Below are 11,193 nucleotides of genomic sequence, written 5' to 3' on the forward strand. Positions count from 1 at the left end.
CCTCTTATTGATGAAATAAGATAGTATGTAGCATTTTCTGTTTGTTAGGACAGAACAAATCATTCTACACATAACATCAATGAATCTTCATGTGCCTGTGTTTTGGTTTCTTATTACCAAAAATTTCTTACCAGCATGTAGATAAATGACAATTCCATCTCAGTACATAGAATGAAAATCCGAATATCATGACCGAGTCTCAGAGCGGGAACATCTCTCTGACTGCAAAGAGCTCTTTGCTCTGTCCTTATGATCTGTTGAACAAACCGGCCCGTCTAAGCACAGGCGAGGAGACGGACGCTCTCTGTGATGAATCTGTCCGGTTTCTCAGTGAATCATAGGAAGCAGATTGGCCCTGCCAGCCTCCATACAGGCATAGATATGTCAGCCTGCTATCATCACTGTAGCGCCAGCAGATGTTTGAACCCCTTGGCCTCATTCATCCATCTGCTTATTGCTTACATTTTTCTCTTCGTCAACCTCGAATGCTTCCCTTTTCCTCATCTAGTCTGTTAGGAGATACAGGTGTGTATTGTACCATTTCATAAGGGTTTTGAGGGAATACTTTTGTTTTTAAAGATTATTAGCATGTGTGAGATTTTAAATTATATTTGCAAAGCACGTTGCAGAAAATGAGGCCTTGTTCACATTAATATTGTACCACTACTGTGCAATGTTTGTTTGTGTGCTTAAATGATGAATTGTCATGCTCATGTCATCACAGAGCACAAAACATATTTTCTTTGCACAAAAACAAAACCTTTAAAAATTTTCAGTGTAATTGAATTTCAATGGCGTAATTTTACGTTGAGCATAGAACTACAAAAAAGAGTTGCAAATGGACTTAAATGCAAATCAACCACCCATTTAGAGCTATTTTGTTGTCCTCTAAAATTATTAATCATTTATGCTTCTTTATTTTTTTATATTATTATTTTTTATTTATTTTTTAGTATATTAAGTACAAAATTAGTGCACTAAAATAGAGCACTTTAAGTATATTATAGAAATGTACTTTTTTTCACCTGGGTTGTACTCCTTGTAGTCACTTTGGATAAAATGTAATCATATGTATAAAATAACAGCAATATTACAGGATAAAAGTATACAGAAATTGTTTTTTAATGTAGATGTTCTATACACTAAGCTTGAATTTCCTAAAATTGAAGTAACTTGACATACAATGTCTTATGTACAATGACTAATACCGTACATGTGCATGTTCCTTTGATTAAATGTATTTGGTACTATATTTTGTTAATTTAACAGAAATTGTTTTTTTTAATTTTATGCATTTCTAAGTAATTAATTTATAGATTGATTGTAGTTGTGAGTAGTTCTGTAAAAATAAAGATTAATACTGTAAAATGCAAACATTTGTTTTTGAATTTATGTGCTAAGTGCATTTTTATAAATAAGTTATTAGTTATTGTACATGGAAAATCTATATTTTAAAAGTAAATAACTGTAGATGGAAAGAGCAGCTTGATAAAATAACTCATAAAAACCTTCAATTTGCAGAGATTAACCTGAAAGTTAGTAATTTTCTATGTAATCTGACATAATTTATCAGTTTTTTTCACAGTTTAATAAATTATTATCAACAGTAATATACTGTAATTTAATGAATTTTGACTGTAAAGTCTGTTCTGTATTTTTACAGTTTTTGTACGTAATTTTGTGAAATGGTTATTTGCTGTAATTTAACGGAATCCGTCTGGAAACTCTGCTGCCAGACTTTTTACCATTTTTTTTTTTACAGGATTTTTTTTTTTTTTTACAGTGTACATACCAAATACATTTTACTTATTTATTTATTTACAGTAGTTTGCTTTTTCTCCAGAAATATCTAAATTTTAGGTTCCAAATGTAACATTTAGTTTGTTTTATTGTATACAATACAATAAATAAATCTCAAATAGAAGGAAGCTAAAAAGTATATCATGTAAAAGTGTAGAGCCAACATAATATCACCTTCAACGATTGGGGGAAAATAATAGATGTAACTTGAAAGTATTTAACCTGAATTGATAGGTCTTTTATGGTTTATTTTTGGTGATATATTTATGCTTTCTGGTTCTCAAATTTGATTGGCTGAGACATGTTCAAGAGTGCTGATATACAGTCCAACAGCACTGGGACTTTTGGCATCACATTTCTTAATATTAAATTCCAGTTCTGTTTAAAAGCAATATCACGTATTCTTCACAGTTGGAAATTTACTCTGAGGGAAATGATCCCCTCCAAAAAGCCTTAATTTTGGACTCTGGACTTCTAAAAAGCAGTATACAAAAGGCTTTCTCTTTATATCACAGTAGAGGCTCCCGCCAGGATTTTGGCGAGCACATAAATTGGCCCGCCAAATCAATGCTTCATCCTAAAATTCCTGCATTTTTATTCAAGTAGATTATGTCGAGAACTTCTTGAAATATATGTACTCAACCCATTGTTTAAAAGCATGTGAGCAGAAAAGGCATACTCTGTGTTATTTGGTGGAAAGGGAAAGGCAACTAATTGGATATGCCAAATAGGATGAGTTCAAAGAAGCGTTAATTACTCTGATATAAACAAGATTATGAAGTCCTGCTGAGAGCCCTGTCCCTATCACTCAAAGCACAGCTTCCTTCTTTCTCCGGGGATAGATATAAAGGACTAAAAAGCATGGAGGAGAGATGGAATGAGGGCAGAGAGAAAGAGAGTAAATTAGGCAATAAAAGAACAAACTCATTCACACAAGGGTATGGAGTGAGACTGAGCTGAAGTTTGAGTCCAGCTCTTTTCAGCTTATGCATTCATGGTACAATCAGTAATTCTGTAGTGAAATTTCCCCATTATGCAGGTAACCTGGTGGTTCACAGGAAACCAGATAGACCTTCACGCTGGGAAATTCTGCCCTATAACATACTCATTACTGAACTTACTGATTTAAAAATCAGAGCATAAGAAGGGTTTGGTCTGGCAGTGAATGTGAAAGAAAATTCACAGACATTCCAGACACAATTTTGTATCACACTATTTACAGGGGTTGGACAATGAAACTGAAACACCTTGTTTTAGACAGTAATTTATTAGTATGATGTAGACCCTCCTTTTGCAGCCATTTCTCTTTCAGAACAGTGCCCATGTCACTGCTTTCTGACTTGCATGCTCCTCCAAAATACCCCAAAGTGCCTCAAATATTTTAAAACTGGTGACTGTACAGGCTATGGGAGATGTTCAACTTCACTTTCATGTTCATCAAACCATTCTGTCACAAGTCTTGCTGTGTGTGTTTGGTGCATAATCATTCTGATACACGGCCCCACCTTTAGGGTACAATGTTTGAAACATTAGGTGCACATGGTCCTCCAAAATATTTCAGTAGTCCTTGGCAGTGATGTGCCCATCAAGCTCACTAGGTATGCCATGATATTGTAGCCCAAACCATCATTGATCCACCCCTGTGCTTCATTCTGGGCAGCAACACTCTGGGTGATAAACCGCTCTGGGGCCTCTCCACACCGTAACTCACAGATCTGGGAAAGAAAATAAAGGTGGATTCATCAGAGAACAAAACATGTTTTACATTGTCCACAGCCCAAGATTTACACTGTTGACACCAATGAGACTGATATTTGGCATTGGCATGAATGACCAAAGGTTTGGCTTTAGCAGCCCGACCATGAATATAGACTGGAGCTCCCGACGAACAGTTTGAGTGGAAACAGGAAAGTTGAGGTGCGCATTTAATTCTGCAGTGAGTTGGGGGCAGCTGTGTTTTTTTTTTTTTTTCTTTGATACAGTCCTGGTACCTGGACATCCCTCCTGTTGAATGTAGTTCTTCCTTCATGGATACTGTAGCTTTCAGTACACCACAAAGTCTTGCTGTCCTGGTCACAAGTGAGCCAAGCGAGGCACGCACCAACAATTTGTCCTCTTTTGAACTCTGATGTGTCTCACATTATTTTGTGTGGAATTCAATATTTTATACAGCTGTGCTATTGCTTTGCTAAATCAACTATTACACTCTGCTCTTACTGATGGAATGTAAAATCAGTGAAAATTGCCACGAGGCCATGCATACATAGGCGTGAATCTTCCAACACTATATTGGCCATGTGTTTTAAGTTTCATTGTCTAACCCCTGTACATATTTGGGACATTGTTAAAAACAAAAGTAAAAACCAGAACTGAAAGTGTGACCTGGCAGAATATTTCTGCATAGACTGATGATATAAAGTACAAGCTCATTGATCACAGTAGAAAGAGGCAGAAACAGACAAAAATGTCTTCAAAAGAAAGTCTGTGCTCATTGTGACACTGGTTAGGTTCAGACAGAGGCCTGATTTCTCCTTCACTGTAATAACTTTAGGAACATAAGAGACAGAAATACTTCAAAAACTCTCAAACTTCATTTTCCAAAACTTTCAGAAAAAGATCAAATGTAGGTGTTACTGGGGGAGGACAGTCAAGCATCTGTTGCAGCAAAACTCATATTTGAGCAGCACACCCTCAGAAACCAGTTGCTGCTTTGATCATCATATTCAAGAGTTGACTGTAAATATCTGGAGTTCTAAAGTTGATTGTTTTATTGTTTTAATGACTTTTATTTTGTTTTGTTTTGTCACTGCTTATTTTGTGTATTAATATGTATTGAGAGAAGCCAGAGGGCAGCTAGTCACTGGGATGTATAAGTGCAAGAAAGGGAGCGAGAGGACCAAATCCATAAATGAAGCAAAATCCTGAAGAAGATAAAGCCATAGCAGGGATGGCTTCTCGAAGCATAAATGTTAAACAGACATTTTAAAAAATCAACAAGCACCAAAAATTGAAGTAATCGAACAGAGTGATTGTGCATTCACAAGGGGAGTGGCCCGAAGGGTGGCCCGGGGCGCTGTTTTTTGTCTTTCTACTTTTGTCCAGAGGATGACTCAGCTGCCGTTTGCTGTTGACTGACAGGATTAATGAAGCTCTTCACATCCCAACCCATAGATCAGTGCCTGCTTGTGAGAGCACAAAAGCTCCTGGCACACAAGGAGGAAGAAAAGAGAGACTTTCATTAGAGTTTATTATTCTCTAGTCCCCCATGTCAACCTCGCTCCCCAGCTTCGCTCCAGAGTGAAGAGTCATTTAGGCTCCATTCTTGGCACTCATTGCACATGTGGGCAAGAGTGCGTGGTGCCACATGTGGAGGGTGCTTTTTAAAGGGGGCTTGTAAAGCTCCAGCTGCAAGCAACATTGCAACATAGTATGAAAGCAGAGATCAATTTCCCTAATGATATGATGATTTCTATGTGATGTCTCATTTCCACCTATTCACTCTCATGCACATAGAAAAAGGGGAGAGAGGACGACAATAGGGCATCTTTTTGAATTTCTCCATTCTCACTTTTTTGAAGCTCTCTATCAGAATGTACACAGAGCGATTTGCACAGTCAATCTGTTTAAAAGACACTGGAGATCAGAAGAAAAAAATAATATTAATATTTAAATCTAATAAGAAATGTTTTTATTTTTCTGTAAGAATAATTTTATTTGAGCAGTCTGCTAAGTTATGAATGCAGCTTTCCATGTAGGCTTTATTAAATTACAAATTCTTTTCCCAAGGCTATGTGAAGGAAATTTCAGATGTTTTGACTGAGATCAAAGGGTTATGCATGTCAAGAAATTTGATGTACTGGTAAACCAGTTATTGCTACGATTAGTTTAACGGTCCTTGGCAATAGCATGCTTGTAAAAATGACTGGTATTAGAAGGCCCTATGGGTTAATCTTTAAAGCATCAATAAAAATAAAACTGCATATATTAATAATACCTAATGATCACTATTGAAGCCCAGGCTTTTTTCATGAGCATTAAACATAATATTTTGATGGCTAAATGACTAAAATGTGCACAAATTTAAGTTCCATACATACAGTTAAACAGTAATTCAGAAATATGGTTAAAAAAGTATGCATCACGTGTGATTATACGACACTTTTGGTTCACTAAAAATAAAAGTGCACTGTCATGAAGATGGAACAGATTAATAAACGGACTGAATGATATTAGTGGAAAAGATGCATTAGCAGCCATTCTTATTAAAGAAAAGAAAAACTCATTACTATGTAAAGTTATGCAAAACAAGTTCAAATGAATTACGAGGAGCCTAATAAATCTTTCATCGTAATCTGATCACCCCTGAGACAAATGGAGGATTATAACATTAATATGACACATCAGATAATAGGGAAGCAAATCAGAGAGAATTTTAAGCTAATTGTCTTGGTTTTCTTGTTCCACCCTCGCAGAGTCACATACTCTCTTCAAAGATAATGGATGCAGCATCTGAATCATCACACACGTCCTCCATGGGCTTTGAATAGATCATAGATCAAGTCAAACTATAAAAAAATGATCAACAAGGCAACAGCATTGTGATATGAGCACAGAATGCTGTATTTTGGTCTTTGTCCAGCACTTCATTCTATTGCATCAGAAAGAAAACAACTAATCTCAATTTTTAAAAAAAGAGCCTTTGTGACCACAATACAAATTCAATCTCGAGTCATTTGCAAAACAAAACAGAATTACCTGATTCTCCCAACTGGACTGATGTGTATTGTCTCTACAGGGAAGTTGTGCATTATGCAGTCCAATCGTGCACGCAGATGTGAATCTAAAGCTAGTGGAATTTATTCGAGACAAGTAATAAAAAATAAAAAAAATTAAGTGACTGAATAAACAATACGTAACAATACCTCAGTCTCCTACATTGGAAAACAACTCGAGTTTTTGTTTCATATAGGGGTCTTAATAAGTCCAGAGTGACTGATGAACCATCCTGAGCTGAATTTGAGAAATTTGCATTTCAGAGTGAATGCTTGTTCAGAAATTAGCCCAATAAAGAGATTGCTGTTGGATGCTAAACACATATGATGGGGCCAGGGATCTCTGTGATTTTCAGCTGATACACAACGGTACCCTGACAACCCCTGGGATATCATCATTCTATCAGTGAGGCCTGAATGTCTGCCAAGCTACTGGCAGCAGGACCTGGCAAGAGCTGAGGACTCCAGGACGACTGAGCAGGTTGTATAGAAGTGGGGGATGTTCTATAGAGGAAGACAGAGAGAAAGGCAATCCTGTGCATTAAATGTATTAAAATACGCAAAGCCTGCCAGGAAATGAACTCAATGAATGATCAGAGCAGCTACCAAGACACATTCAGAGAAAAGGTTGGCTAATAGAATAGTATTAGAACTGCAATAGAAAAAGGCATACCTGAATCTGCCATTTGCTAGGTTATACAAAATGCCCCAAATAAAGAAAAAGCTTTGTGGCTCTGTCAAGTGTCATCAAGTTTCACCTCAAAATATCTTCTGATGCTCTATGCACCCCAGCTAAGAAGCATGTCGGCTCAATTAACCTGCAGACATGTCCGATGTTTCTCAGACTTGTGAGACATTCAAACAGAAATGCACCCAAGGAGAAAAGCTACTCTATATGATAATATGGCTCTGAAACATCTATTCAAATAATATCTGAATGAAATGAATGCTACTGTTTACCTGTCATTGTGTTGCTTACTAACAGTTTACTTCATCTGGAAACTCAATGTAGCAAAAGCATCAGAACATCCACTTCATATGGACCTTCTGAGTCAAAATAATTATATGTTGTTACATGCTATATGGTTCTACTAAACATGTGACATAAGCATGACCTCTGCTTTCTTGTATAAAAAACAAAATTAAATTCCAATGCAGTGTATCAACATGATGTAAAAAGACGTAAACTACACATTGCTGCAATGAATGAGATTTACATACACCAGTATGTTTGTTGGTTGTACATCAGATTATGTACTTTTATGCAACTATTCACACAGCTCTCTAGCCACATCTACAGACATCAAGTACTTCTATTTAGAGCTGGTTATTAATCAATATATGAGTTCCAGATCTGTTGACTAGTTTTCACTTTCTAAATCACTGCTGTTCGTGTTGACTTTCCCCTGGGCACTCTGGATGTACATTTTGAACCACTATCACCACATGATCTATCTTGATTAATGAACAAGCCATTATGTTTTACAGAAGAAAAGTGTTACTGATAGCTTAAATCAATTGTGTAACTAATATTTTCTTACTGCACCTATTATTCACATTGTTGAAAATGTGAATAATTTTTTTTTTTTTTTTTCTGAATTAACAGTTCTTGAACAGCTGCTGAGCCACGTGGATATATCAGACGAGTAAATGTTAATAATGTAGTTAGCATTTTTCCCTTTTAAAAAAAATATCTTTATCTAGTTTATTATTTGAGATCATGTAACAAATTCCAATGACACCATATAATGACCAGACATTTTTATTTAGTTCATATCCCTGTAAGCACATCTTAGCTTCTGTTTATGCAGTTCATTAAAAACACAGCATTTTTAACATTTCTTGTTTTTAATCAGCTTCCACATTTCATTGCTTGTATATTGTAAATTGCACATTTTTTGTTCACCTACACTCTGCAAACATAACCTACCTGACTTCATGCTGTTTCCATCTTTATCACTTTAACAATTATGCGTTATGGCAATGTAAAGATCTAATTTGTTCATTATCTGAAAAACTTGCAATGCAACAAATTAAACAACCCATGTGATTCTGTATATTGAGACTGAATAAATAGAGCGGAGTGAGTTTTCCATCAGATAAAATACACTTTATTACAGACAATTAACCTGTTACCCATCAAGTCAATGCAGATAACGTGATCAAACAAGTAAAGCAGATGTTCAGTGTTGATAATAGTTATTATAGTACAGTCCTTTATCCTACAATCACCGTATCATCGTCTGGGAACTCGTAGTAGGGCACCTCCAGATTGAGTGGAGCAGGGCCTTTCCTAATGCGACCAGATGCATCATAATGAGAGCCATGGCACGGGCAGTAATAGCCACCATAGTCACCAGCATTAGCAATGGGCACACAGCCCAGATGGGTGCACACACCGATGACAATAACCCAGGTCGGGTTCTGAACACGGTCTTTGTCGTGCTGGGGGTCCCGGAGCTCAGAGAGATTGACATTGGCCTCAGTAGAAATCTCTTTTTCTGTTCTGTGGCGCACAAACAAGGGCTTCCCTCTCCATTTGAAGGTCATGTTCTTACCCTCAGGGATGTCTGATAGCTTTATTTCAATCTTGGACAGCGCCAACACGTCAGCTGAGGCGCTCATGGACGAGACAAACTGTGTGACAACTGTCTTGGCTGTATAGACTCCAATCACAGCAGTGGAACCAGTGATCAGATAGGAGAAGGCCCGCCGAGTGTCGCCGCTATCTTGTGAGGACTTCTTTGAGTCCAAAACCTCAGGCCGGCGATAGTCAGAGAAATCAGGGATCTTGATGTCTGTGTGGGCGAAACGCACTGAAGAGCGGGCTAAAAAATAAATAAACAATAAAAAAAACATTCACATATATTATTATACGTATAATCACATCAAACAAACATGCATTTAATTTAAATTTTGGATTATATATATATATATATATATATATATATATAAATACACACACACATACATACATATATTTATTTACATTTTTTCCCCCCTTATTTACAAAGGGAATAAAACCAACCTGCTCCCTATATCAACAAACCACTGGTTGAAGCTCATTTGATCTATATGATATGCATTCACAAGATTAGCTGTAAATTAATCACAGATTTGCAATGTGGACTGTATAATATGTTGATATATAAAACACCCAGAAAAAGATATTTTTAATATAATTTCTATATTATTAGCCAACTAATGATCTACTAAACATTGTATAATTCATATTGTTAATACAAGTTGTTATAAATAACTTGTTTACATCGGGGTTGTTTGAGAGTCTGGCTGGGGGGTTCTGTGTCTGTAATTATTGAAAACCCTTGATTATGTTTAGTATTCTTCAACCACTAATCTCTTTTATTAGCTCACTCTGAAATCATGCCGTGATAAATAACATTAAAAAGATACACTGTATTCATGAGAGCAAACTAATTTAACTTCTACATCAACAGCACATAACAACGGGCCTAGTAAGAAGTAAGAAACATGCACGAAATGACCCGAAATCTAGCATATACTGGCATTTATTTTATTATGTAATAGTAAGCCGATCATTAAGGACCTTGGAGGGAAATCGAGTTATTTAATCCACAAAAGTCACAAGCTATTTTGCTAACGACTGCAGCAAGGACATTAGCGAGGCCTCAGTAAAGCTAACTGCTGTAGCACGGGAGCTAATGCTATTTCGTGATACAGTGCACATTCAACTCAAATTAATTATTATAATAATAATATTATTAATTTAGCATTAATTTCGTACAACACTACAAAACCAGTAAATCATTCCACTATATACATTAAACGTGTGAATTCATTGTGTCCTTGAGCGAGCGCCCGCTGCACGGCCTCCTCACGCTACGATGAGACCGGGACTCTCGATTTCACTAAAGCTCGCAGTGAGACTCACCGTTGAGGCTGGTGGACACGGCGAGGCCGCTCTTAGCGCTCTGACCAGACAAGGACTCGCGGCACAGGAACGGTTTCTTCGTGTCCGTCAAGATTTTATCGGTCTTCATGACGACGCCGGGTATGAGAGGTTTTAATGGACCTGCCACGACATAATTTGTAGCTTGTAAGTAAGGGGAAAAAGTCCCCGAACGAGCAGCAAGGGACATCATGTTTGTCAGCTAACTGAGCTGCGATCGACCTTCCCGAATTGGTCTACCGACGTCGCTGACGCGTGCGCGCTCCTGATGTCAACGTCTCAGAGACGGGGTGACGTCAGCCTAAGTTTTACCTTCTTTTGGGTTCATATTGGGCTCATAATAGCACACCTCTATTCCACCACAATGTGGATAAATGCTTCGTTGATTCACAATAACAAACAAACAAAAATGGTATGTGGTGAACCTGTTTAAAAGAATAGCCTACATTGGTCTCTGCATGAAAGAAAGCAATGGAAAGTAAAAACCTTCCTGGAAAATCATAAGCTGGTTGCTGTGATCTGGAACAGGGTTGCAGGTTTCTAGTTAAAGGGTTAGTTCACCCAAAAATTAAAATTCTGGCTGTCATTTATTACTCACTCTCATGCTGTTCCACACCCGTAAGGTGTTAATCTTCGGAACACAAATTAAGATATTTTAGTTGAAATCCGATGACTCAGTGAGGCCTGCAT

The 11,193-nt window shown here is 37.0% G+C and overlaps 1 protein-coding gene across 1 annotated transcript; it reads right to left on the reverse strand.

The window, feature by feature from the left end:
* Positions 1 to 8,327: 8,327 nt before the first annotated feature.
* uqcrfs1 (ubiquinol-cytochrome c reductase, Rieske iron-sulfur polypeptide 1) lies at positions 8,328 to 10,755 on the reverse strand. The gene is made up of 2 exons (XM_067400586.1): positions 10,486 to 10,755; positions 8,328 to 9,400 (listed from the first exon to the last, which is right to left on the reverse strand). The coding sequence occupies exons 1-2, from the start codon at positions 10,694 to 10,696 to the stop codon at positions 8,790 to 8,792; spliced, it is 822 nt and encodes a 273-aa protein (XP_067256687.1). The 5' UTR covers positions 10,697 to 10,755; the 3' UTR covers positions 8,328 to 8,789.
* Between the last annotated feature and the right edge of the window lie 438 nt (positions 10,756 to 11,193).

Source organism: Chanodichthys erythropterus, chromosome 11, assembly GCF_024489055.1.
Source record: "Chanodichthys erythropterus isolate Z2021 chromosome 11, ASM2448905v1, whole genome shotgun sequence".
Taxonomy (NCBI): Eukaryota; Metazoa; Chordata; class Actinopteri; order Cypriniformes; family Xenocyprididae; genus Chanodichthys; species Chanodichthys erythropterus.

Excerpts from the sequence above, each read along its gene's own strand:
- uqcrfs1 (XM_067400586.1), bottom strand. The coding sequence starts at position 10,696 with ATGATGTCCCTTGCTGCTCGTTCGGGGACTTTTTCCCCTTACTTACAA. Across the intron at positions 9,401-10,485 it reads CGTGTCCACCAGCCTCAACG|CCCGCTCTTCAGTGCGTTTC; the intron begins GTGAGTCTCACT and ends TTTATTTTTTAG.